A 27,740-nucleotide genomic window follows, 5' to 3' on the forward strand; every position below is an offset into this window, starting at 1 on the left:
GAAGTCTGGCTTGGAGAATTTTGAGAATTACTTTACTTCAGTTTTTAAAAAATAAACAAAAATGAATTTAAAGAACTTTAAGTAAGAGAGGGGAACAGGGACCCAGACAGGTAAGGAGAGAAAAAACCGTTTGGCACTAACAGACGTGCGCAGACCTAGTAAAGACGCTCGCGGGGTGGGCGGGGACGCCGGGGGCGGGACCCCGGAGCGCGGCGGGAGCGGGCAGCCAGGGGTGCAGTTACTCCTCTCGGACGCTAGGGGGCGGCGTGGGCCGGGGAAGGGCGCGCGCGGTGACCCGGGAAGTGGCGACGAGGGGGCGGGCCCGTGCGCGGGAGTCCATGTGGGCGCCGGCGCAGCCGGGAACCGCGCGGGTCGCCATGGCGGAGCTGCAGCAGCAACTCCGGGTGCAGGAGGCGGTGGACTCCATGGTGAAGAGTCTGGAGAGGGAGAATATCCGGAAGATGCAGGTAGCGGGGCGGGAGCCGACCCGGGGTGGGGGGGAGCGAGTACGGTCCGGGATTTTCTGCGCCTTTCCGCAGCCGCCTCAGGATCCTTCCGCACCACTGCCTCCCAGCCTGCAGACCCGGGTCGGGGTGTCCCTGGGGTCGTCGCTGCGTCCTTGGAAGCACTGGTCCCTCTTAGAACTGGAGCTTCGGCTGAGCGAATGAAATCTGTGCGCCCTCGCCACGCGCAAGGCCGTTTGCCCCCCAGGCCAGGCGGGGGAGGGGTTGTCCCCTCGCCAGGGTTGAGAAACCCCCTGGAGTAAGGTGTTCAGCCTCCCCCACCTGCCCGTCTTGCGCGGCCCCTTCGCAGGTGAGCAGCCAGAGCCCGTCCAAAGAGCACCGCCAAGGTGAAGGACCGGAAAGGCGACAGTGCTCGGCCTCCTCAATGGCCTGGTCATGCTCGGCTCACGCACACTGCCTTACTTGCTGTTCCTCTTTGATCCCCTGAAGGTTGTGCGGCTGTTGATCCCACTTCCCTAGCCGCCTGGTGGGTTTCGCTTGTAAAGGTGCCCCTGGAGTCGGTGGACCAGTTGCCCCCTGGTGGATGGTTACTAGATCGCTGACCTCTGAACCCTGGTTCTCAGAACTTGGCTCCATCTCATCCTCCGCCGCCTTCCTTGTCCACCCAGCCTTCGGTTCAACAACTGTCAGTGAGCTAGCAGCAATGAAACATTGCTAGGCACCGAGGATAATGTTTCCGGTCGTGGGTTTAAGCTCTTGGTGTCTGTTCTAAGGAGAGGTGCAGGTGTGACGCGCCTGCTAGCCTCTGATGCACTCGGCGGTGGTCATCTCTGCCCTCCCCCCACAGGGCCTTATGTTCCGGTGCAGCGCCGCCTGCTGTGAGGAAAGCCATGCGTCCATGCAGCAAGTCCACCAGTGCATTGAGCGCTGCCATGCACCGCTGGCTCAAGCCCAGGCCCTGGTGACCAGCGAGTTGGAGAAGTTCCAGGTGAGGAATACCTCAGTCAGACCACTTCAGCCCTAGGTGTTGCTCTTTTGCAGATGACAAGCGTTGGTTCAGAATTCTTGGCTTTAGTGTCTTGTTTCTTTGTTAACATCTGTGACAGGCCTATGTCCAGCTAGTCTTTACAGGGTTTAAAATTTTGGAAAAAGTCCTAGAGGTTGAGTGCTGTAAGAATTTCCCATAGAAACAATGCAAAAGGGAATTCATGACCAAGAGCCTTATGCTTTTTTTTTCCCCATAAACATCAAATATATGTATACTGTACAGTATAAAGCTTTGTAAAATATGTTATTTCATTCTTACAATAGCAGAATCCCCAGGAGAGTGGAATAAGCCAGTCTTTAAAAGGTACAGATTAGAGCAAGATCCTACCATCATTTTATGGGTTTTCCCACCCAGGATGCCCCTACTTGCTGTATCCAGAGGGCAGCTCCTGTCACTAAGGAGCAGTCCTTTACATGAAGCATTATTTTTGTTGACTCATTGATGCCTGACTCGCAAGCCTCTCTCAGGTCATTTAGAGCCTCCTCTTCCCCAACCCTGCCCCATATTTCTCTCTGGAGAAGCAAAGGGTGTCCTCAGCTTCCTTTTACTCCCTTCCTCTGGGTATACTTTCCTGAAACCTGGGTGAAAGAGGGCCCACTTCTGAATCAGTATTTCATAGCCTGGGATTCTGTTCATGTGGACAGATTTATATCCAATGTGAAACATTTTTATATTCTATATAAAATTCTTCAAAATGACTGGCACTGTAAAAGGAGAACTTCTCCAAGATCATGAAACTCCAAAGGGTTTCTTTGTGTTTGACACTTTATTTTACAGGTCTTTCAAAGTTTGCTTCTTGAATTACTGTACAACTTTCTCTTCCATTCACTGTTCAGTCCTGTAATCAGACTTACTTATCCATTGCGCCAGGCCCACTCTTGCCACTCCCCTCCATGTGGCTGAATCCAATGGACATTTCTCATTCCTCATCTTACTCAGTCTACCTGCATCATTGACACAGTGGATCACTCTCCCCCTTCTTTAAAAATGTTCATTTGGCCACCAGGATAGGATAGCTCACTCTCCTGGTTGTGTTGTTTCCCACCCCCCTGACCCCCAGTTCCTTTCTTGTTCTCATTTACTGTCTTTTTTACTCTCTCCAACCTCTGAAGAGGACTGGAGTGCCCAGGGTTATGCTTGGACCTCAATCTAGTTCTGTAGTCTCATAGCAAATATTTATATGCTGACAACTCCTGCATTCATATCTTTAGACCAGTTTCACTCCTTATCCAGATTCATATATTCAGCTGTTCCCCAACGTCTTCACTTATTTGTTTGTCCATCTCCCTCCACTGGAATATCAGTTCAGTGAAAGAAAGAGCTTTACCTATTTCACTCATTGCTGTATTCCCCAACAGTAGAGTCCCTAGCACATAGTAGAAGCTCAATAAATATTTGTTGAATTGAGTATTTTTCTGTAGCTATGACAGATCATATAAAATCAAGGTGTTTGAAAGTCTGTAGTTGAGTAACAGTTGCCTCTAGTTCCTTCTTACTTCCTGGAAGGGACTTCTTACAATTTATTTGGTCATTCAGCTGCTTTCTAGTAATGCTTTGTCTGGGCCCTCATGGTGCCACCCCCTGTTTTAATCAGGACACTCTTGGTCAGTTCCACTATCGTGTCCCTTTAATTGATCAAGGTAATACACATCAAGCTAAAACATGTAGTATAGACCGTGGCGCATGATAAGCACTTGGTAGATGAAGGTCAACCTTTCAGTTTTTCTACCCTTTTCCTTCTTGCCACAGGACCGCCTGGCCCGGTGCACTATGTATTGCAATGACAAGGCCAGAGATTCGATAGATGCAGGGAGTAAGGAGCTTCAGGTGAAGCGGCAGCTGGAGACCTGCGTGACCAAGTGTGTGGATGACCACATGAACCTCATCCCAACCATGACCAGGAAGATGAAGGAGTCGCTCTCATCCATGGGGAAATAGCTGTCTGCTAGTGGCCATCAGGGCTGAGGGCAGGAATCGATTTAAAAGGAGGAATGGGGATTTGGGTCTTTTAAGGAGAGTTAAGGAATGAGGAAATTAAGGATGGCAGCAAGTCTAAGGCCTGTGTTTCTTTCCTCTGGACGCTGGTTCCTTTGTGTTTCAATCCTAGAAAGTGAAATGGAAGAAAAATGGTGCTAAAATTTGGGTCACAGATAGCACAGGAGGTTTGTTGTGAGCCTGAATTTCATGTGGCAAGTACTTCTCCTGCCAATAGGGAGTCTCCCTTGTCCCAAACCAGGGCCCTCCAAGGTACCAGATTCTCCTACTGCACAGATACCAAGAGGCCGGCAGGTTCATGTAACCTGCTTATGGTCTAGTGGAGTATGAAAAGAGGTGTTTCTATTTGTTGCCCACCTGCTGTTTACCAGAAGGATCACTACAACATTTTCCACAAACTAATAAAATCCATGCAGTCACTAATGTCAAAAGGGGCAGGGGGCTTTAGGGGGTTTGTTTTGCTTGTTTTTCTTTTATAGACAAGGGCATGATGTTAAGATGTAAAGTTGGGAGAGGCAGTTCGGATAAAAACTTTGAAAGGGTCCCTGCGGGTACTCATTTCTCCATCAAGATGTGGATGTGTGTTTCTTAAAATTCTCACACATTACATCATTCAGCCTGGAGACCCTGCAAAAATGTAAGAAGCGATATCACACTGGTAAGGGAAGCAAGTGTTCCCTCTCACTGGCAGCCATGGTGGGCCCTGAGGCCGCCTGCAGCAGAATCAGCCAAGCGACAAGACAATCTTACAGTGACACTCGGCCTTGAACGGAAACAGGATTTTGACAGTATTATATGCTCATATTCAGGAACGAACAGTGAAAGAGGAACTATTAGCTACTTAAATAAGAGAGTTGTGAAGTACGGGCTTTGGGAAAATCTGTTTTTCATGAAACAGAATGAAAGCCTAAACCCAGTGTTGCTTACTTTGCCCCCTGAAATAACAGAGCTTTGTTGAGACAATCCCCTGGCAACAAAAAAGTCAAGGGAGGAAAAGTAAGCAACTTGGGGATGAACTGTGGCTCCTTTAGAGCGATAAAGGGACTGCCCTCCATTACCAAATACCACTTTTGCCAGGGCCTTTGCTACATGTGTTGTTCTTGCCCCAGTTCTGGCCCCTTATCATTTTGATAAGGACCTTGTTTTTTTTTTTACCAACTTAGTACTTGAAATGATAATATTGTCTGTTTGCTGTTTCAAGTCTGTTTCAAGACTGTGATATATTTTCCTAGTGGTTTGGTTTTCAAAATAAATAAGACTTAATTTTCTTCCACTATTGTGTTTTTTTCCCTTATATCTGGACAGTGAATATACAACTTTGTCAGGATACTTCTCTTTGTAATGTGTGAAATAAATTTAAGATGTCCCAGGGAGTGAAAAATATGTTATAGTCCGGGTGCTTATAGATGAGAACTTTGAGGACGTACTAGAACACTGCGAATGTAAGTCTGTTAATGTAAAAAGACAAACTGGAACGCTGAAAAATTTAATATGCACATCAGGTCTCTTGCTTCCACCGTGCAACTAGGCAGGTGGCCCTGCACGTCCCACACCCCTTGGTCAGTTGTCTGTGTTTGCCTTATTCTCATTCAAAAGCTGTTACTCTACCCAAGAGCTCACATATCCTACGGTTCAGAAGACAAGGTTACACCTCAGGAGAAAAGCTGGCTGTTCTCATGGCTCCTTGCAGGAGGTTTCTGGCCTCTAAGGTTCATCCTTTCCATTTCCTCTGCCTGAAGAGCCCTCTGGCCACGCCCAGCATATGTAACTTCTACGTATTAGAGGCAGGCAGGATAAGTGCTCTCCAAAGATGTGCTCACCCTAATCCCTGGATCCTGTAAATACACTGCCTTGCAAGGCACAAGGGACTTTGCAGATGTTAACTAGGTTACAGACTGAAAATGGGTTGATTAGCCTGGATTTCTTTGAGCCCCTTTTTTGGGGGGAGTGGGGGCAAGAATACTGGAGTGGGTTGCCATTCCCTTCTCCAGGAGATCTTCCTGACCCAGGGATTGAACCGGGTTTCCCACATTGTAGGCAGACGCTTTACCGTCTGAGCCACCAGGGAAGTGAAAAAGTTGTGTTAAAGCTCAACTTTCAGAAAACTAAGATCCTGGCATCTGGTCCCATCACTTCATGGCAAATAGATGGGGAAACAGTGGAAACAATGTCAGACTTAATTTTTTTGGGCTCCAAAATCACTGCAGATGGTGATTGCAGCCATGAAATTAAAAGACGCTTACTCCTTGGAAGGAAAATTATGACCAACCTAGATAGCATATTGAAAAGCAGAGACATTACTTTGCCAACAAAGGTCTGTCTAGTCAAGGCTATGGTTTTTCCAATGGTCATGTATGGATGTGAGAGTTGGACTATGAAGAAAGCTGAGCGCTGAAGAATTGATGCTTTTGAACTGGGATGTTGGAGAAGACTCTTGAGAGTCCCTTGGACTTCCAGGAGATCCAACCAGTCCATCCTAAAGGAGATCAGTCCTGGATGTTCATTGGAAGGACTGATGCTGAAGCTGAAACTCCAATACTTTGGCCACCTCATGCGAAGAGTTGACTCATTGGAAAAGACCCTGATGCTGGGAGGGATTGGGGGCAGGAGGAGAAGGGGACGACAGAGGATGAGATGGCTGGATGGCATCACCGACTCGATGGGCATGAGTTTGAGTGGACTCCGAGTGTTGGTGATGAGCAGGGAGGGCTGGCGTGCTGCGATTCGTGGGGTCGCAAAGAATCGGACACGACTGAGCGACTGAACTGAACTGAACTGAGCCTGGATTACCTAAGTGGGCCTGATTTAATCAATTTCCCTAGCTGAGGTCAGAAGAGATGAGGTAGAAGTTAGTTTCAAAGCATGAGAGGATTCAACCCCCACTGCTGGGGGGTGGATATGGGGCACATGGAAGGTGTGAGGAGGGAAGTGGCTGCTAGGAGCAAACACAGACCCCCAGCTGACAGCTGGCAAGGAATCAGGACCTCGGTCCTACCACAACAAGGAACTGAATCCAGCTGACAATTTGAAAGCAGATGCATCTAAGGAGCCTCCAGAAAGGAACACAGCCCTGCCAACACCTTGATTGTGACCCTGTACAACTAAGCGAAGGACCCTGCAGCGCCACACATAGCTGACCTACAGAACTGTGTGATGATAACTCTTGGCAACTCCAATATGTAGGACAGTATGATTAACTATTGTCACCATGCTGTACATTACCAAATGTAGTTTTAACGCACTAAATTTGTGGTAATTTGTTATGGAAGCAATAGGAAACATACCATCCTTTAGCACCATCATTCATACAAATACCACTTCCATGAAGCCTTCTCTGGTTTCTCCATCTATAGGTGTGTCCACTGTTAAGTCTCAGAGCATTCTGCCCCCGAGCCTCTTCAGCCATTGCCATGGTCCACCTGGGTCATATAATTATGGTTATTGACATACGTCATATTTCTCCTACTAGATGATGTGATACTCAGGGCAGTCACTTCAGTCCTGTCCGACTCCTTGTGACTCTATGGACTACCCCGCCAGGTTCTTCTGCCCACGGGATTCTCCAGGCAAGAATACTGGAGTGGGCTGCCATGCCTTCCTCCAGGGGATCTTCCCAACCCAGGGATCAAACCCACATCTCTTACATCTCCTGCATTGGCAGGTGGGTTCTTTACCACCAGTGCCACCTGGGAAGCCCACTCGGGGCAGCATCTGAGCCTTATTCATCTTTTATTTTCCTTCTAGGGAGTAGCACATATCTCATATGTAGACTGCTAAATTTTTCTTGGAAAGGATGTTTCACAACTTGTATGGCTGGTTATTGTTTAATAAGATGAATTGCTGTGACAATGAAGAATTGAAAAATGGACCTAGAAATATTTGTGACTATAGAAAAGAAGAGCTGATGGATGATGGATACTGACAGCATAAGAAAATGAGAAGGGACGACAGGTAGACAAATCTGGGGAAGGGGACGACAGAGGAGGAGATGGCTGGACGGCACCACCAACTCAATGGACATGAGTTTTAGCAAACTCCGGGAGTTGGTGATGGACAGGGAGGCCTGGCGTGCTGCATTCCATGGGGTCGCAAAGAGTCGGACACAACTGAGTGACTGAACTGAACTGAATCAGCATGAACAAGCAGAAAGTTACATCACTGATGAAGGGACAAGATAAAGCCTCAGTAAAACACCTAAATGAAGTGGAGATAGGCAACCTTCTGGAGAAATAATTCAAAATACTGATAGTGAAGATGGTTCAGGATCTTGGAAAAAGAGTGGAGGCAAAGATTGAGAAAATGCAAGAAATGTTTACCAAAGACCTAGAAGAACTAAAGAACAAACAGAGATACACTAGAAGGAATCAATAGCAGAATAACTGAGGCAGAAGAACAGATAAATGATCTGGAGAACAGAACGGTGGAAATCACTGCCACAGAACAGAATATAGAAGAAAAAGGAAAAGAAATGAAGACAACCTGAGAGACCTCTGGGACAACATTGAATGCATCAACATTTGCATTATAGGGGTCCCAGAAGGAGAGAGAGAGGACCTGAGAAAGCATTTAAAGAGACAATAGCTGTAAACTTCCCTAACTGGGAAAGGAAATAGTCAACCAAGTCCAGGAGGCACAGAGTCCCAGGCAGGATAAACCCAAGGAGGAACACACTGAAACCCATAGTAATTAAACTGACAAACATTAAAGGCAGAAATAAAATATTAAAAGCAACAAGGGAAAAATGACAATATACAAGGGAACTCCCATCAGGCTCTCAGCTGATTTCTCAACAGAAACTCTACAAGCCAGAGGGAATGGCATGATATATTTAGTGATGAAAGGGAAGAATCTACAACCAAGAATACTCTACCCAGCAAGACTCTCCTTCAGATTTGATGGAGAGATCAAAAGCTTTCCAGACAAGCTAAAGGTAAGAGAATTCAGCACCACCAAACCAGCTTTACAACAAATGCTATAGGAACTTCTCTCGGCAGGAAACGAGAAGGAAGAGAGCTGCCTACAGAAAATAAATCCAGAACAATTTAAAAAGCAGTAATAGTATCATATATATTGATAATTACCTTAAATGCACCAACCAAAAGATATAGACCAGCTGAGCAGATGAAAACATGTGCATGTATGCACTTCTACTCATCACATCAGTCTACTTGACCCCCCAAATTGTATGTAATTATTTTATATTGTTATGATAATCATGTTCCCACTATGGCTTGCAACTATAACTATCTTTTATTTTTGGTCTGGCTATTGATTGTGAAAACTGATAAACATCTTTTACTATTGTGATTATGTAACTATTACTCACTTAAAACCATTGTATCATGATTGGTCAACAGAAAAATAATAGAATTCTATATCACCAAAACTACCATTTAATAGAAAAATCTGTAATCACTTTTTAAAATCCAAATGCATATCAGAATTATCTTGGAATTTTTTGAAAAATACAGATGCCCAGGTATCGCTTTTTTTCACCAGAAATGTTTCTAATGAGCAGCCATGTTTAAAAACAACTGGACTGTATGAGGATCTTTTACTTTTATCTAGATTGCATCACTTCTTCCATCTCATATTCAGCGCTCCCATTTCACTTAATTCATGTTTTCCAATTTCTTCATCTCTTCTTCTTTTTTTTTTTTGATGTTCTTTCTCATGTCTTTGCCAAGCATAGTAGAAAAGCTCTTGTATGTAAATAATATGTATAATATATATATTTTAGAAAACATGACTTTTTGCCTAACTAAAAAATTTTTGACATTTTGATTCCACTGTTTGACTTAGTGTGAATAGGATGCTAGATCTCTAATTTAAAAAAAAATATGGAACAAGCAACAGAGGTTTACTGTATAGCACAGGGAGCCATAGTCAATGTCTGGTAGTAACATATAATGAAAAATAATTTAAAAAATAATATATGGCATATGTATAACTGAATCACAGCAAAAAAATTCCATTTTGAAATTTAATAATGTTTATATTATTTCCAGTTTTTCTAAATGTCCTATGGACTTCTGATAACAATGTATGAGAGACAAAACTTTAAATATATTTATATAGGATGTAAGATTAATATAAATTAATATAAGTAGAAATCTATTAATTTAAATTATTAATGCATCATTCAAGATGCTCCTATTCTTATTTTTTATACACTTGGTAAAATATTCTCAGAGAAATGTTAATATGTCTCACTATGATTGTATTTTTTTCTTTTCCCTTCTATTTCTTCTGATTTTTGCTTTAGGTATCTCTGTTTCTTTGTTGTTAGGTGTCAAATGGTTTTATGATGTCTGTCTTCTTTGTGAATTGTACCTTTTATCATTAAAAATATCCATCTTTGTTTCATTTAAAAATAAACTTAATTTTTAGAAAAGAAGCAAGTATTAATAGAATGGAGCACACCTCCATTCTCCTCCTCCAAGCCCCACGGTCGCCCTCTACTGGCAGACTGTAGCAGAGGGCGCAGACAGAGCAAGAATGTGGTTTACACCGTTTCGCCCCAGCTTTATTGAGCAGATAGAAGAGTTATTGTGGAACTGAAGGAGTTGCTTAATAATTGGAACAATATAAAGTAATGGAAATATCTATATTTAAATAAAATAAGAGAACCATCTTAAATTTAAAATATATGTTATAGGAAAAGAGTGTCACAGGCAGATAGATAACCAAATACTTATTTTAAATAGAAACCATTTTATTCTTCTTGAATAAAGGAACAAATGAATAGCTAAATGAGTGGATGAAGCTGGGTGGATGAGTAACTGACAAAGCCTTCCTAGAGGTTTCCATCGGCCCATTATAGGAACTTATTTTCACAGAGTTTACATACAGAGTTTGTCTCAGTAAGATGTTAATGATCAGTCTAGATTCTCAAATGCTTTAATCACCACAAGTAATTTCTATACACAGTATTTAGTTCTGGTTGCAGTCATGGAAAAGAAGAGCTATTTCATGAAAAGTGTTTTGGATATATCTGTGTTTTTTCTCACAGAATCATAGGACGATACCTTGGTCTGGTCTGTTAGTCATGTTTTGAGGGTTGTGTTTATAATCAGATACACTTTTGTGTAATTGTCTCAATACATAGAAATGCTTTAAGAAACTATAGCATGAAATAATTATATTGGTTTGATAAAGGACTGGAAGCAGGTATTAAAGTTGAATGCCTTCATTTATAATTTTGTTGCAGGAACGGCAATTTCCCATGCTGAGATAGAGACCTCATGGGTGTCCATTTGGAAACAATAATTTCTTGCAGGAGTGGTATGATTATCCAAGCTTATTTTACAGATGAAAAGAGGGAGGTTCAGAGGAGCTAACTGGCCTGCCCACCCTCAGTTCCTAAACAGCCAAGTGCTGCCTGAGGCATGTTGGTGCCACTGCCCAGGACGGGTGCTCAGTCCAGCCTCCCCCCCAGCACAGCACACAGCCAGGGGGACCCCAGGGAATCCACATCTCATGGGAAGAACACAGGGCCCACACATGGGTCAGTTCAACACTTGATTAGGACAACCGGCTGCACAGAGGAAGGACCCCGGTCCCCACTCCAGCTAGGCTGTGATGGAGATGGGGAGGCAGGGGGAGGGGGCCGCAAGCCACAAGCTGCCGGATTCCCAGAAACACACTCTGTGCTCCTGGGCTGATGTTCTGAGCACATCAGAGTAAGTGGAGAAGCCTGGGCACCGCTGCCCCTAAGCCTCCTCCCCCAGCATTCAGGGCTCTCTCTCAGGGAAGATTTCTGAGTAAGAGATTCCAGGTATCAGGCACCAGCCATCACAGAGGCACAGTGGAGAGCCCTGCCACCTTCCTCCCTGGTGAGAGATCTGTGCTGGGAGTGAGGAGCGTGGTAGAGGAGGTCAGGTTGGAACAGAGGAGGCAGGCAGGGATGTGAGAGCATTTCTCATGGCCACTGGAGCAAGTTGATCCTGGGCATAAAATGGTCCCTCCCTCGGATGGGATTACATCTCCCCCTCCAGGCAGTCCTCATGGGTGGCTCCCTCCAGTGTGGCCACAACTGGTATCCTTGCCCGAACACTGGAGGACATGTAACTCGCTCTCATCCCCTTCTCCTTGCTGCTCTGTGCCTTGGGCTGATCCAAACACAGCCTCTCAAGCAGCTCTCAGGATTGGGTCTCTGAGTGCACCCTGTGAAGCTCCCCCTCTCCTGGCCTAGTGAGGGGAAACCCTGCCTCACACACAATCTTCCTCTCTTTCTCTCCTCCTTCCTCCCTCCTTCCCTTCTCTTCAACAGAGGACATACATCTTGCCCTCTTCAAAGATCTTCAGACATCCTTTCCCTCCAGTCTCTCAAACTCTCTATTTCATTTCTTGAATCCCTAAGGTAGGTCATGAGCTAAAAGCAGCAAAGTCAGTTTCAGCCATCCCTCCTGCAAGTCTCGCATGGGTTACTTAGGCCCTCATTTGGAACAAGGGGATGTTTCACACTGTTTGGTCCCACCTGGAGGGCTTCAGAAGGATTCCCGTTGCAGCATCCTATCCTAGAGCACAGATGAGTGAAGTATGAATCCCTTCCGGCCACAGGGCTGTCCTGGGCTCCAAGCTCTCCATATCTTCTTCCCACCCACACAACTAGATTTCTAGCATGTCCCCCACAATCTGAGGTTGCCTAAGGCTCACTCCACTAGTGGGTGATTTAGTTTAAAGCACCTGGACCAGGATTCAGGCAGTCTTGTCATAAGCCTGTCTCTCTCACGAAAGGGCTGTGGGACCTTAGACAAATTAGTTACCCTCTCAGGGTTTATGATTCTCAGCTCTTAAACAAAAAGCTTGAGTCTGATGGCTCCCAGGGCCTTTCCAGTTCTAGGATGTGAATTGGTCTAGAGGACTGTGCAAGGTCAGGGCCAGGCCCATTCTAGGACAGAGATGACGCCCAAACCCTCTGGGTAGTTCATGACATTTCCATTCCTTCTGGTGGGCTGCTCTGTATCAGGTGACACAATTGTCCCAGGATCTGTCTCCTGCCTTGGGATCATGCTCTCCCCCAAACCAGAACAAAGACAAGGACAAGTCCCTGAGCCTGGGGGCCCCAGGGTGACTTCAAGCCTCAGCAGATCAAGGAAGCTGTGTGCTCCAAAGAGCTTTGTCCCAGGACCTAAAATAGGCAGCGGCAGGAATGGTCCAGGCTCCCCCTCCACTAGAGATAAAAATATCATGGGCTCAGGGATGTTCCCAGTTGTAAATCAATCAGCTAGGACAATTTCTGCCCTTATCCCTTGCCCGGAGTTCCTCCTACAACCTCCATCCATCCTGTCCTCTTGTCCTGGCTTCCCAGCCACCTTAACTGGAGTAGAAGGAAGTTTTCAGCTGCCTCTGACAACAGTCCACAACTTGGCCAAGTCATCGTGAGAGTCCTAAGCTGCCCAAAGTACAGATGAATAGATAGGCATTCGGGGGCCTCCACCAACCTCTGGGAGCCAGGGTAGCATGGGTCCACTCTGACAGGCAGAGCGACACCCAGTATAAGCCAGGTTTCCCCAGTCGCATGGCCCAGTCGCAGCCTGTTTTCCAGGAGTCAATGCCCCTGAGTAATCCCTCTGCACAGCTATGGGTAGGACTTCTTTTTCATGTTGTTACAGAGATTAAAGTGCTACCTCCCAAGGCCCCTGGGATGATTAAATGAGATTTCATAAGTAAAACGGCTTCCCAGGTGGTTCAGAGGTAAAGAATCCACCTACCAATTCAGGAGATGCAGGAGCCTCAGGTGCAATCCCTGGGTCCAGACGAGCCCCTGGAAGAGGAAATGGCAACCCACTCCAGTATTCTTGCCTGGAAAATCCCATGCAGAGAGGAGCCTGGTGGGTTACAGTCCATGGGGTCACAAAGAATCAGACACAGCTGAGCACACACGTACGAGCAAAATGTGAAAACCGGCACCTGGCAAGTTGCAGATACTAAGAAAGTAAGGCCTGCCCTGCCCCGCCAGCGGTTTACCGGAAGCGCAGACTCCCGCAGCTGACCCCCGTCTTCTGAGCTCCTTTGAGATTTTTGTCAGTCTGACACCCTAAGTCAGCTTCCAATCCGGCTCTTGAAGAGAACTTTGAAGGTGTCCGGCCTACTCTGAGACACTAAATACGCTGCCTAGAATCTAACCCGTAGCAGACGGCCATGCTGCTGGGCCCGCTGGAGGGCATGGTCTCACGTCTGGTCTTCCACCGCCCCCTGCCGGCTGCCGTGTGATACTGCAGGCAATGCTGGCATCCCAGGCCCACGGACCCTCAAGGTGAAGCGGTTTACAGAGGAAGACAGCAAGCCAAGGCCAGGTGTCCGAGGAGGGCAACGGCTTGGAACTGCACAGTGACTTATAGCTCACAGAGCGCTTGGCTGTTTGATTTTCATGACCACCCTGGCTTGCCTCTGTTCCTAAGCTCAGAAGGGAATTCACGGTCATTGTTCAGCCCTGACAGCCTCACTATTAACAGCTGACCTGTCTCAGTTTCAGGCCAAGTCCTATACCCTAACCATACCCTGATAGAATGTTCCAGAAAACCAATGAAACAGACCTGTGCAGATCTCAGTGCAAATACTGGTGTTATTTCTAAAGCGCTTCAGTTTTAACCACGCTGTAAACAATCCAGAATATTCAGAGGAAAGGAATTTTGTAGGGAAGTGCGTGTGTGTATGTGTGTGAATGTGTGAGTTTGGTATGTGCATTCCCTAGCAATGCAGACCAGTTAATATATGGCAGATGTCAGCATCTGTCATGATGATGATGATTAATAAGCATTTCTCACGTGCCAACCAGCAGACAGTTTCATTTACTAGTAACATCAAGAACCGGGCTCCAATGCACGGTTTCCACAGTCCTTCCAGGCCAGAACCGTGGACCCCATCCAGTAGAACATTGGATATTCACAGAGTGAAGGCACATGACCTGGCGACACTGTCCATCAGCACCAGAGAGTGATGAAATCACCCGTCAGAGCCAGCAGAGGGAACACCTGCCTTTCTCCTGTTCTCTTTTCAACTTGGGGGAATCTAAACCCAGACAGCACATCATAGTAAAGGAGTCATATCTCTAAGCCCTGCAGATCTCTTAAATAACTGGCCTTTTCAGGTCATATATTTATAGGCTTTTGGATCTGAAGGAGACCTTAAGAGAGTATTCCAGTCCAATCCTTTCATTTTGCAGTAAAATGAAGCACAGAAAAGGGAAGTGGCAGTCTAAGGTCACAAAGACAAACAGCTGGGATGAGAACTCGGGGTCCTTGGCTGTTTTTTCTCCAGCTGACTTTAGTTCGAGTAGCCTCCTTTCTAGATGGGAACTACTGGCTTCAGTTGAAGATTTTTAAGCCCGATCATTTCTTAAAGCACAGAGGAAGAGGAAGAAACCGGCACATTGTAGGTACTGAATAAGTGGGTTGGTTGGCTTTTGCTTTTATGGATTAATCTTACTTTATGCAACTTAAGAAGATTAAATTCATGGGACTTTCCTGGTGGTCCTAAGACTGCACTCTCAATGCAGGGAACCTGGGTTCGATCCCTGGTTAGGGGACTAGATCCCACACGCAGCAACTAAAAGATCCTCTGTATCACAACCAAGACTCGGTACAGCCAAATAAGTAAATAAAAAAAAATTTTTTTTTAAATGAAGACAATTCAAGTAATGAATTTCTCTCTTTATTCTCTCCAATGAAGCGGTCAGAGGTTTGAATTGCACCCCGCTGTCCCATTGCAAATCTGAGTGTGGATCTGAGGTTATAATATGATGTTTATTGAATCAAAGGAAAAGCTTTTTGAGGAAGACACACAGACTTAGAGTAACTCTGTTTTAAGCTTCTGGAGGCATGTGAGAATCTTCTTTGAAGGAAAGACGCTGTCAACACTTAAGCGTATACAAGCTGTCCAGGGAGTTAGGACACAGCACAAATACTTCCTACACCTATTTCAAATACGTGATTAAAACAGACATGAAAAAAAAAAAAGAAGAAGAAAAAAAAAAAAAAAGACATGAAATGATGCTAATTGCCTATTAGCCATTTGGGCCTAGTAGTTTTGAATTTGCTCATCATCATGATTATAAATCATATTTTTTTTAAATTTTTTTTAAATTTTTTTATTTTTTTATTTTTTTTTTTCATTTATTTTTATTAGTTGGAGGCTAATAAGTCATATTTTTATCAAAATCTTCCAATCCATTCAATGTTCTTCCAACCACCATCCTGAGGAATAACACCTCTGTCATCCTGAGACTTTCGCAGATTCATGTTCTGCAGGGCAAGTTCCACCTTCCATGGAATCCCCAGGGTAGCATAAGAAGACTCCTGTGGGGCTTCTTCTTCAGACCCTCAGAGACCAGGGTTTACAGTTTTCTGGTACACAAGTGACACACTAGGAAGGAACAATGGAGAACTGATTGAAGGGTCTTCCTACAGCTCAGGGCTCTGTGCCACATCCCATCACTGCCAACCACCACCCCAAGACCAAAACCACTCTGCAGTCCCGGCTGTGGGGAATGCCTCCAGGGCAGGACCCCGTAATATCCTGGTCATTCATTAATCTTCACTGTATGTTTCCATGTGTCAAGCACTGTGGCAGACTCTGGGGATACAGGGATGACCAGATACAGAAGTGGTCCTTTCTCACAAGGCACTCACAGTCCTTCAAAAGCCCAGCTGGCTCATGGATCAGCTGCTCATGAAAATCCGTAGCAGGGATTTTAAATCACTGCTGTGTTGCAGCATAGCCAAGGCACTTGGGTTAGAATCTTTGCTTGAGTCTGGGGCCTCAGAAGGAGGGGCTCATCAGATCACTGACTTCTGCATCAGATGGTTTGCAAGGAGCTAACTTTGCCATTTCTGTGAGCTTACTGGGAACCATGCAGCAGCTCTCCTCTCAGAGGAGGTGGGTTTGGGTTACTGTCAGCCCCGAGGCCATGGTGGGAAGGGTCTGGGCTACAGCGAGGTTGCTGCACAGTTGTAGGCATCCTTGCTGCCTGGGAGCCCCGCATATGGTCTGTTTGTGTCTCACCCTGAAGCTAAAGCTATTGCAAAACCTGAAGGGCCGCCTGACTGGAGACCCCTCCGCCTCTCTCACCCTCTGTGCTGACTGCAGATCTGCCTGCCCCCAGGGACTCTCCTGTACCTTCCCCCTCTGAAACCCAAAATTATCACATTTCCTATCAAATGCCCAGGAGGAGATCCAACTTGGGTGTCGGGAAGAATCTGGTTCTGCTAACTCAACAGAGGCTGCAAAAGCCATTGGAGAGTGAGTGCAAGGCTCACTCAGCCCAGCTCAGAGACAGGGCTGCTTCTGAGGCTCCGACAGTGGACAAATCTGTCCTGGCACAGTCTCCTTTCACCAGGCACTGTCCCCCACAAGTATCACACACAGGGACCTCCCCAAATGATTCCAGAGACCATCGAGTTCACTGCTACACACACCTCCAAGGCAGTAACCAATCACCACACAGGGCAATCAGCTGGTGTCCGAAAAGGCTGCAATGTCTTCCAGGGCACCTACGCATCCCCGGTATCAGCATGGCACAGGGTCATCACAGAACAAATGTGCTCCATCTCACAAATTCATTTTTTTCCCTCTCCATCTCCTTAGTACCTCACAGTGTCTTTAACAAAGAAGGGTCTCAGAAATGCCACTGGTGGACACTAAAGATCAGGCTCTTCTGGAGTTTTATCCATTACCCTCATCTTTATGGAAATAATGAAATCAGTGGGCGATAAGTGCATCACACAGCCTCCTTCCTCTCAGGAGGCCCAGCCCAAGCTGAAGCTTTAAGGTGATTCTTGTTATCTTCCTGCAAGTTGGAGGCGGCGCCTCATGGCAGCAGGCGGTGTGGACCCATGGCTTCCCAACCTAACATACAGGAAGGCTGAGAGACAGCCTAACATCTCAGCCCTGCCTCTGCAGCAGAACTTCCCCGGCCTGTGGCCCCACCTCCCTGGACTGCGGGGCCCCCGTACCAGGGTGGTGAACTTGTCCACGCAGGCGTTGCGGATCTTCTCCGGGGTGGCGGGGCTGTCCAGCCGGAAGAGCTTCTTCGCGTTACCGGCTGTGTGCTGAGCGCGAGCCGCGCGGATGGCATCCTTGATGGCAAAGAAGATGGAGGCGCCCAGGAAGAGAGGCGGCTCCCCGACCGCCTGAGTGGACAAGAGCAGAGCACGGGCAGGGAATCAGGGGAGGGCCCAGCCTCCACAACTGCAGGGCTGGAGACCCCGGGACCCCAGCCAGCACTCGGCCACACAGAGCAAGGCAGGAGCTCAAAATTAAACAGGGGCTGGGCACAGTCTAATAAATGATTCCTCCTGTGGGCACATGTCTTCTAAATTTCACTGTGTGATTTTCTCTGATGACACCATGTGAATATAATGGACGATTAAAAGTTGTATAAAGCATTACATTTTACAGACAAAAAAAAATCTGACCCTTTCCTCATAGCAATAAACCTCAGGGAATAATCTACCTGCAACTCTCACCAATATTTACAGTCACCATAATTATACTTAACAAGTTGCTGAAACAGAGGCATCATGACCAACAGGATGGCAACTATTTTCTAGCAAAGATGCTTTCATCCCCCAAAGCATAGATCAGAGACTGCCCATAGCAGAGTCAGCAGGGAGACTTGTTAAAAATGCAGGCCTGGGCTTCCCTTGTGGTCCAGTTGGTAAGAATCCACCCGCCAATGCAGGGGACACGGGTTCCATCCCTGATTTGGGAAGATCATTTATGCTGAGGGGCAACTAAGCCCATGCAACACAGTCACTGACCCTGTCCTCTAGAGCCCGGGCACTGCAGGTAGAGAGCAGCCTCCATTTTCCGCAATGAGAGAAAGCCCACGCAGAAACAAAAACACAAGGCAGCCAAATATAAATAAAATTTTTTTTTAAATGCAGGTTTAAGGACCCTACCCCATACCTACCGAATCAAAATTTGTAAGGGTGAGTCCCATGGAGCTACCTTTTTTATCTTGAGCCCCCAGTGACCCAACGCATGCTAAAGTGTGAGAGCTGATGGCAAGGACCACAAGTGTCCCAGGCCCTCCCGCAGGAAAGTAAACTGAGATATGTCTCATTGATTACAAGTAATTATCTGTCTTCCTTCTTAGACCAACAATGGTACCAATCAGTTTAATGAATTTTAATTAACTGTTTTTCATACTTATTGGGGACATGGAGGAAACAGAGGGTAGTTATAACCATCCAGGCATGCTGATCAAGCCCTAAGGTCTAGTGGCGGTCATTGAGGAGGTGAAAGTGTGTGCACCGGGGAATGGGCTGGTCCTCATGAGTCGACAGGGGTGCAGGACCTGTCAGAGCATCTCTGGGACCAAGCCTCAGGGATGCACGCCAGAGACGTGGGGGTAGGTCAGGGCTTGACCTATAAGGCTGAACTAAGGAATCCCTCTGAGTGCACCCCGAAAGCTGGCTTAAATGACCGGGGGTGGTGTCATCCTCAACCCCGTGCCCTATGCTCCCAGGCGGGTCTGCTCACCGCCCCCTCACCCCACCCCCAGCCCTTAGGCTCTGGTCAGGCCCCTCCCTCTCTCTTCCATGCGAGCTCCCTGCAGACCCACATGGTGGGTGGTTTCCCAAAGTGCAGACGGGAAGGCAGCACAGACCCAGGGCAACGGTACCTTGGAGGCATAGATGGCCTTCTTGTTGGGGCAGTCGCGAAGCAGGGACACCCTGAACTCTGTGGGGATGCTGCCAAACGCGGGGATCTTGTAGGTGCTGGGGCCGCGGGTGTGCAGGCTCCCCTCGGGGGAGTAGTGTAGCTCCTCCAGGGTGAAGAGGCCCAGGCCCTGGACAAACGCCCCTTCCACCTGCAGGACAGACAGAAATCATGGCCACCCTGCCTCCCGCCCCCCATCCAAAGACAGGTGCTGCTTCCCACAGCAGGCACCAAGCCCCACCTGCCCAGGGGACTGGAGAGAAGCTGAAAACAGCCCCCCACTGCTTCCTTCCCCAGCTCCTTGCCCCAACCTGGGATAACAGATCTGGGCCTTTGCCAGCACTGGTGTAGGCAGAGCAAATGCACGGACACGGAAATCAGTTTCAGAACTTGTCAGAGGCTCCAGGATGGGGACATGCGGTGGTAGGCATGATTTCCCACGAAACCTACTTCAGGACTGATGCAGATGTTCCTTCCATGATGCCACAGGAGAAATGGTAGCCCAGAGCTGAGAAGTGAGCTTGTGGGGTAATGGTGGCTGAGGGTGTCCCTCAGGGGACCACTACCCCCCGTGTACTGAGAGGGACCAGGCACTTTGGGGCAGCCCCACAAGACAGGTTCAGTCCCTGGGTTGCGAAGATCCCCTGGAGGAGGGCATGGCAACTCATTCCAGTATTCTTGTTTGGAGAATCCCCATGGACAGAGGAGCCTGGCAGCCTACAGTCCACGGGGTTGCAGAGTGGGACACGACTGAGCGACTGAGCACACAGCATAAGACAGGATTTTCTTGGTTAGTAGACTGCAGGCTTTTTGAACTCCCAGTCCTGCCTGCCCTCTGGGAGAAGACGGCCCCTGCTGCAGCTCACAGGGCTCTTGAACAGCACGTGCCATGCTCTGCTGGCCCACGTGTCTGCTCTCCCAGCCTCACTGCTCAGAATCATGGTATGTGGCACCATCACAGCTAAACAAGTGTGTTCAGAGGGAGACCAGACGCTGAGCATCTCTCTGTCTGCTATGCCAAGCTCACTGCCTGCCCATAGGAGGGGCTCCCCACACGGTTGTTCCATGACTTAAAAAACAGATTTATGACTAAGTTTCTATATACTCAGTGATTGTCCAGGTTTGGGAAATACAACGAACATTTTCTACCGCATGTTCAATACCTCGGTTCTTGATTCCTCCCTCTGACTCTGTTCTACCTGCTCTGCTCAGTGCTCTCATATTTTTCCAAAGTGATTTTCTTCCAGCCATTCCTTTATTCCTCTTGCTGGAACCTGTGTCTTTTGCTCCCAGGACCCTCCACCACCCCAGGCTCGGTAGCATTTACTTGCTAGAGTACAACAGCCATCCTCAGTGGAGGAGGAATAAAGAAGGAGAAGATGCCTCTGCCCTGAGACCCCACTGCCTGCACATTGAATCCAAACTCAATCTTCACTCCCCCTCCCGTGCTCCCTCTCAAACTATGCATGTGTGCCTATGTGTGTGCATGCATATATGTGTGTGTTTGAACATTCAGTGTTCCCATTGCCCATCATCTTGCTTTCTGCTGCGTGAATGCCCTTTTCAGGTTTATCCATGTCGATTTCTCTTCTGCCTCAGGAGTTGGGTGGACTCTCATCCACTAAATCCCACTCTCAGGGGGACTCACTTGGCACCATGCTCAGACCTCCTTAAAAATAACAGCGGGTGAGACGCTGTGGCCAGGGATCCTAGCAGGCAGTGGGACACATCAGTGGCCAAGTCCCTCACCACCGGCCCCCCAGGAATCTTACTTGTCCAATATCGATGGCAGGGTTCAGACTAGAGCCAACATCCATGACGATGTCTGTGCGGAGGTTCTAGAATGGATAGCAAAACAAAAGCAGTTTGAGAAGAAAGGGATGTATGGAATGATAGGTGGGTCGTGGCAACCCTTAGGTTATTAAGAACAACCTGTATAGTTCTCTCCCAAGCAGAGAGCTCCAGGCACCCTCAGGCAGCAGTGTGAGTAGGAACGGCAGGCCCCCAGGTTCCTGGGGCTTTGAACCTGAGCCCAGATCGATCATGTAAGGAAGGCTTACATTCCATGGGCTAAACCCAGCCCATCCCCTGCTTTTGTGGAACTTGTGAGCTAATAATGGTTTTCATGTTTTTAAATGACTGACAAAAATAAAAAGAATATGTTGTGACATGAAAACAATATGAAATTCACATTCCAGGTGCATAAATTACATATTGTGGGAACACATTCACGCTCATTTCTTTGCATACATTCCTATCTGTTTTCACACTACAAGATAGAGTGGAATAACTGAAGCAAAGTCTCTGTGGCCCAGAAAATCTAAAATATTTATTTTCTGGCTTTTTACAGGAAGTTTGCCAAGTCATGATTTAGCACATAATTTTCTCAACCAGAAAGTTCATTCCTCTGCTCTTTGTATTACAGTTTTAGATGTTTCTCTTTTACCCTCCATAGTAAAGTTTTGCAAACTTCTCACCTTATGATCCCCTGTCAAGCAGTCAATTTCCACTTCTGAGCAAGCCACCCCGTAGGTGAAATAGTGGAAGGCATTCCCTGAGTTGGTCTCAAAACTGTAGCCAAGGTTGGGTGTCCTGGGGAGAAGAGAAAACATCTCATATGAATAAGATGAACATGTCCCCCCTCCCAACTCATACACATACAAACAGTTTGTCCCATAAAATCTGAAGACCCTAAAGGCTTTATTTTTTATTCAGCTGTTCTTTAAAAAGCCCGTGAGTTCTGAACACTTTGAACGTGTCCGTGAAACCCCTACACGCCCGAGCATCTTGCCCTTTGTCGCTGCTCCATTTTGCCAACGGCCTTCATATGAATCATTCTGCAGAGCTGAGCAGTGCAGGGTCCCAGCATGCTGGCCTCTATGTGGTAGAAACAGAGGTGACAGGATTGCCTGAGCTCATGAAGGACGTGGAAATCACACTTCAAAGGATCTACTGAATTAGAATTCAAGATCTCAGAACCAAAGGTTCCTTCTGGGCTGGCTCCTGGGCTATTCATACAAGCGCACCTGGGGCTTCTCACCTTTCTCAAGGTGAAAGGTAACAAGATCAGTAACCCGTGCCAACATGGGTGCAGCCACCTGTTATTATTCTTCATCTACGGACCCCTCCTAAGTTTTAACAGATGATTTGAGCAAAGGGTTATTTAAAAAAAGCAAATTTTTTTTTACCTTTTTCTTTTCTTTTTTCTATTCCTTTTTAAAAAATTACTAGTAAGTTTATTCCAGCATTTGGTGTTAGGTTTTAGACTTGGTTCATTTCTTTTTTTTTTTTTAATTTATTTTAATTGAAGGATAACTGCTTTACAGAATTTTGTTGTTTTCTGCCAAGTATCAATGTGACATTTTTTTCAATCCTGAATATCTTATACTATGATTCCAATTTTGCATGAGTTACATTGGTTGTGTGTGTGTATTCTCTGTTTATAGCACTCTACACCTGAGCTATTCTATACCTTACACAGAAAGAATAACGTGAGCTGATGCGATAAGAATTTGCATGAAAACAAAACCAATACAGGACTGAGGGAAAAGGCTTCTCCCGAGAGATGGCCATGTTCTTTGACCTCTAACCTCATCAAGTTCATCTGGGTGTTCCCTGATAAAGCTCCAGTTCTATCAACTCTAACAATGAAATAGGAACTTATGAGAAAATCTTCATTGGTTTGTGTGTGTGTAAGTCAAATATTACACAACCAGGGAGCATTGGCAAAACACTGCTTTGCTCTAAAAAATACATGTATGTATTTATATTACATATATAGTCTATATATTTATAAATTTTCACACAAGACCTTTTAAAGCAAACATTGAACTATTTTCCACGTCCACTGATCCGTGAAAGAAAAGGTCCTAGATAGATTTCCCAGAGAAAGCTAAAACATTATGGCTAACAGTAAATATGATCATTTCTTTTCACAGCTTCTAGATGAGACAGGCAGGGCCTCTGCTGAAACAGGGTCTCACTGAATTTTCAAGTTTCAGAAGACAGTTTTTTCTAAATCTCATTTTATGTTCTACTCTGCATTTTGTAACAAGACCACGTGCTCTAGATCCTCCTCTCTTTCTTTTGCAGGAGAGCCTGTTAAAGCAATCTGACCCAGAGCACACAGCAACACATGTGGGTAACCCTCAGAACACCAGACGCCCCTGATTCTTACAGGAGAGTGCTGAGGGGCATGGCTGCTGATGGGCCCATTATGTCATAAAAGAGGAGACAAGTTCAAAGAGGGACCAGTGACTCCCCAAGTGGAATAGTACACTTTAAGACCAGAACTAGAACAGAGGTCTTTCGATATGATAGCTCATGCTTTTGGCACATCGTTTGGTAAGCTCACGTATTTCAGGGCAACTTCAATACACTGAAGTTAGTGGAAGTCCATTGGAGAGAGAAGCATTTTGGGGGACCTGCTCTCTCCTGACCAAAGGCTGACAGAGTGCAGTGCTGGAGGGGCCTGCGGAGGTTAGGATGACAACACACGGTGAGAGGGGCAAGGTCAGCACCTTACTTACCTGTAAAACCCAGTGGCAGACAAGCTCACTCTATCCTGGTAGGCAGCCATGACCTGAGGAGACAGAACGGCCATCAGGAAGGGGGAAGCATGGCTTCCAGAAACCCCGGCCCGGCGCTAAGCTTTCAAGAGCTCCTCCTCCTCACCTGGAAGCTGATCAGCTCTTTTTCAATAGTGACTCTCGCTTCCACATGGCACCTCCTGCTCTTCACCACCACCCCCTGCACTGGTCATCTGAAGCCTGGAGCACCACAGCGGCCTCTTAACTGGTCTTCCAGCCTCAAGTCACCTCCCTCTCTGCCGTGTAGCCCAGTCCAGTCAGAGGGATCATCTTAACACACCATACAGTCCTTGTCACTCACCTACTCTAGAGCTTTCCGTGATTCCGCATTGCGTACAGAGCCACTGAGCAAATGCCTGACAGTAAGGATTCCAGTCTTCTCTCTGGCTTTCGGTAACACACTTATCGTCGCTGCTCCAATCAAACTCCAGCGTTAACTCTCTCCCAATCCTTCTCATCCCTACACTTCTGCGCCTTCATTTATGTGCTTCCTCTGCTGTATCTGTCCAAACCCCTTTCTTCCCTCAACAATCAGGGAAGGCAATCAAGCTGGCCTCTTCATCCACCTCTCCTGTGATGACTCCCTACTCTGGCCATTACAACAGCAACTCTGTACAATGCTCATTCCTTATTGAACATATTAGCCTTGTGATCTATTAATAAAGTTGTCCACCACTCCATCCATTCTATCTCTTTAGTCACTGCAGACAGTGACTCAGCCATGAAATTAAAAGATGCTTGCTCCTTGGAAGAAAAGCTATGACAAACCTAGACAGTGTATTAAAAAGCAGAGACATCACTCTGATGACAAAGGTCCATATAGTCAAAGCTATGGTTTTTCCAGTATCGTGTATGGATGTGAGAGTTGGAGCATAAAGAAGGCTGAGCATTGAAGAATTGATGCTTTTGAACTGTGTACTGGAGAAGACTCTCACTGAGAGTCCCTTGGACTGCAAGGAGCTCAAACCGGTCACTCCTAAAGGAAATCAATCCTGAATATTCACTGGAAGGACTGATGCTGAAACTGAACTCCAATACGTTGGCCACTTGATGTAAAGATCCTGATGCTGGGAAAGATTGAAGGCAGGAGGAAAAGGGGATAATAGGGGATGAGATAGTGGATGACATCACTGACTCAATGGACATGAGTTTGAGCAAACTCCAGGAGACGGTGAAGGACAGGGAAGCCTGGTGTGCTGCAGTTCATGGGGTTGCAAAGAGTTGGACATGACTTAGCGACCAAACAACAACTACATAATAAATTTTTATTTTTTTCTTCCTTCCTTCCTTTCTTTCTTCTCTCTTTCAATATTCACGGCTCTAAATTTAATTTGTTGTTGATGTAGCTTGCTTCATGATCATTGTCAACTACCAAGCACTTTACTACATAAAAGATGCTATTGAGTTCTTTGCAGACACTGCCTTACTTAATGTTCAGTACAACCCTATAAGATCAGTAGTATTACTATAATCATTTTACAGATGAGAAAACTAACGTTTACAGAAAGAATTTCTCTAGGATCTTTACTATATGATGTCAAATATATACATAGATAGTAGTGGTAGCAGTAATAGCTTGCTTTTTCAATACAGTACAGACACTAAAGAGCTTTGATGTCTGTCATGTCCCAATCACACTCTTCTGATAAAACCCTTTTGGAGGGTTACCTGCTTATAAGGAACACTGGACTACATGGCCAGTAGATGAAGACAAAGCCCAGGTCAACAGATTGTAGAGACTGTCATTGAAAACATTTACATTGCCTTACAAATCCATGCTAAAATCCACACTACCAAAATCAGCCCACATTCATTTGTATCTATGAGTGTGGACAGGGAAGGACAGGCTGTGTGAGGCACAATAAGATGAGTAGATCTAGGAGAAACAGCTTATTTTCTTTGACTCTTTTGAGGGAGACTTGTACAATCTGAAGAAAGCTGAGTGCCGAAAAATTGATGCTTTTGAACTATGGTGTTGGAGAAGACTCTTGAGAATCCCTTGGACTGCAAGGAGATCCAACCAGTCCATCCTAAAGGAGATCAGTCCTGGGTGTTCATTGGAAGGACTGATACTGAAGCTGAAACTCCAGTACTTTGGCCACCTCATGCGAAGAGTTGACTCATTGGAAAAGACCCTGATGCTGGGAGGGACTGGGGGCAGGAGGAGAAGGGGATGACAGAGGATGAGATGGCTGGATGGCATCACCGACTTGATGGGCATGAGTCTGAGTAAACTCTGGGAGTCTGTGATGGACAGGGAGGCCTGGCGTGCTGCAATTCATGGGGTCGCAAAGAGTCGGACACGACTGAGCGACTGAACTGAACTGAGCTGTACAATCTGAGTTGGTTCATGTGCGGTCATGAACCCATTTTATGGGTTACTATTGCATCCAGTCCTTTCATTGCAACATGAGGGGAAGGTCAAGTGGGGCCACCATTGCATGTTTGCTTGTGGGTGGAGCTGAGTCTCCCACCCGAGAGACACTGCCTTGCAGCTTCCCTCTGAGGGTTTCTGACAAGCAGGCTTCTAAACCAGAAATTAGAGAACAGGGCTCATTCTTCTCATGAGTGCTAGTATCACTCCTAAAATCACAGGGATGATATAAATTTGTGGGTAATGTCTTTTGGTGTTTCCCAGGTGGCTCAGTGGTAAAGAATCTGCCTGGCAAGCAGGAGACATGGGTTCATTCCCTGGGTCAGGAAGATCCCCTGGAGGAGGGCATGGCGATGCACTCCAGTAGTCTTGCCTGGGAAATCCCATGGACCGAGGAGCCTGGCGGGCTACAGTCCATGGGGTCGCAAAGAGTCAGACATAACTGAAATGACTGAGCATGGACACAGTGTCTTTTTCCCTGTTCCCTCACAGACAAGAGTCTCTGTGGACCCAGACCCCAGAGCTGGGTAATGGGGGAGGCTCCTGGGGCAGCCCTCTCAGAAATGGAGGTTTGAAGAAAAAGAGACTCTTCAAGACTGCAGATGAATGGGATGTCGGATGAGCTCTGAGGGAAGAATTCTCAGCGAGGCAGGAATAACAGTCACTCCCAGCTTCTGCTGCTCAGGGCAAGCCCAATTCCCTCAGGGCTGTCAAGATCTTGGATCAAAAATTCTCAAGTGACTTCCCTCAACTATGAATGCTGTAGAGAAGGTGGCCAGCAAGGCTGAACATTTGCTTCTCCTGTGAAAGCATACAGACACCTTAACTTCTCTTTGCCTGTGTGACTAGATCCTGGCCTCCTCTTCCTGCCCAGGGTTGGGGACACAGCCCTGTTCTTAATTTCTCTTTTGTCTGCAAACTTACCCAGTCTTCCCAGGAGCCATCAGGATTCTTTCTCTTGAAGGGTAACAGCCTTTTCAGGATGGTCTGGCAAGCTTCCTAAAGGAGACAGCCCACATGGCAGACACATCAATCCTCTGCATTCCCCAACTCAAGCAAAACCCTGAGGTTCTCCAAGCAATGCTGTGCCCAGAGTGCTGCTCAGACAGCCGTGCCACCCTCTCAGGAACGTCCCAGGCCCAGGGTAGGAGCCACTGGCCCTTGCATGGAGAGCACTTCACAACTCAGTCCTGAAGTTGACAAGAGGGGGAAATGCTGAAGGATGCCTAAGGAGGTGTCTTCTCCCTTCAAACTCCTTTGTTTGATGACATTACCCACCGTAGGGCAGGGGGAAGCACGGGTTCTGACCTGGCTGACCCCCAATCAAAGTTCAATTTCGATCCATTGTCTCCTGTTCAGTTCTACCACCAGGGTGTGTGTCCTCCCAGAATCCCCTGCATTCCTCCAACTCCCCTCCCCACCCCCCCACGCTCATCCTTCCAGGCCTTGATGGACGCGATAATGGTTCCTGGGCCCCTCTTTTAGCTTGGTGTCCTCCCGATGAAGAGAACCAGAGCCACGGCCACCGCCACAAGCCCGCAAGGGAACCATTGCAGCTCCTACCCGGGGACTCTCCCGGCCCCCGGCCTTGGGCTGGCCCT

At 46.8% G+C, this 27,740-nt stretch overlaps 2 protein-coding genes across 4 annotated transcripts in view; one reads left to right on the forward strand and one right to left on the reverse strand.

Annotated features, from left to right (window-relative positions):
* The first annotated feature begins 316 nt into the window (after positions 1 to 316).
* On the forward strand, positions 317 to 4,780 carry FAM136A (family with sequence similarity 136 member A). Its single transcript, XM_043468246.1, has 3 exons — positions 317 to 467; positions 1,312 to 1,452; positions 3,262 to 4,780. Exons 1-3 carry the CDS (start codon positions 339 to 341, stop codon positions 3,448 to 3,450), a joined length of 459 nt encoding a protein of 152 aa, XP_043324181.1. The 5' UTR covers positions 317 to 338; the 3' UTR covers positions 3,451 to 4,780.
* Positions 4,781 to 15,143: 10,363 nt separating this feature from the next.
* XDH (xanthine dehydrogenase) overlaps positions 15,144 to 27,740 on the reverse strand; it is a 59,933-nt gene continuing 47,336 nt past the window's right edge. For all 3 annotated transcript variants that reach the window (XM_043468249.1, XM_043468248.1, XM_043468247.1), the window contains exons 30-36: positions 27,064 to 27,138; positions 23,706 to 23,758; positions 21,654 to 21,768; positions 20,949 to 21,014; positions 19,139 to 19,327; positions 17,466 to 17,642; positions 15,144 to 15,876 (exon numbers count right to left, since the gene is read on the reverse strand). In XM_043468249.1, coding sequence (XP_043324184.1) covers positions 15,826 to 15,876; positions 17,466 to 17,642; positions 19,139 to 19,327; positions 20,949 to 21,014; positions 21,654 to 21,768; positions 23,706 to 23,758; positions 27,064 to 27,138 — 726 coding nt within the window. In that variant the 3' untranslated portion in view covers positions 15,144 to 15,825. The remainder of the gene's footprint in view (positions 15,877 to 17,465; positions 17,643 to 19,138; positions 19,328 to 20,948; positions 21,015 to 21,653; positions 21,769 to 23,705; positions 23,759 to 27,063; positions 27,139 to 27,740) is intronic.

The sequence above is a fragment of the Cervus canadensis genome, chromosome 5, assembly GCF_019320065.1.
Source record: "Cervus canadensis isolate Bull #8, Minnesota chromosome 5, ASM1932006v1, whole genome shotgun sequence".
Taxonomy (NCBI): domain Eukaryota; kingdom Metazoa; phylum Chordata; class Mammalia; order Artiodactyla; family Cervidae; genus Cervus; species Cervus canadensis.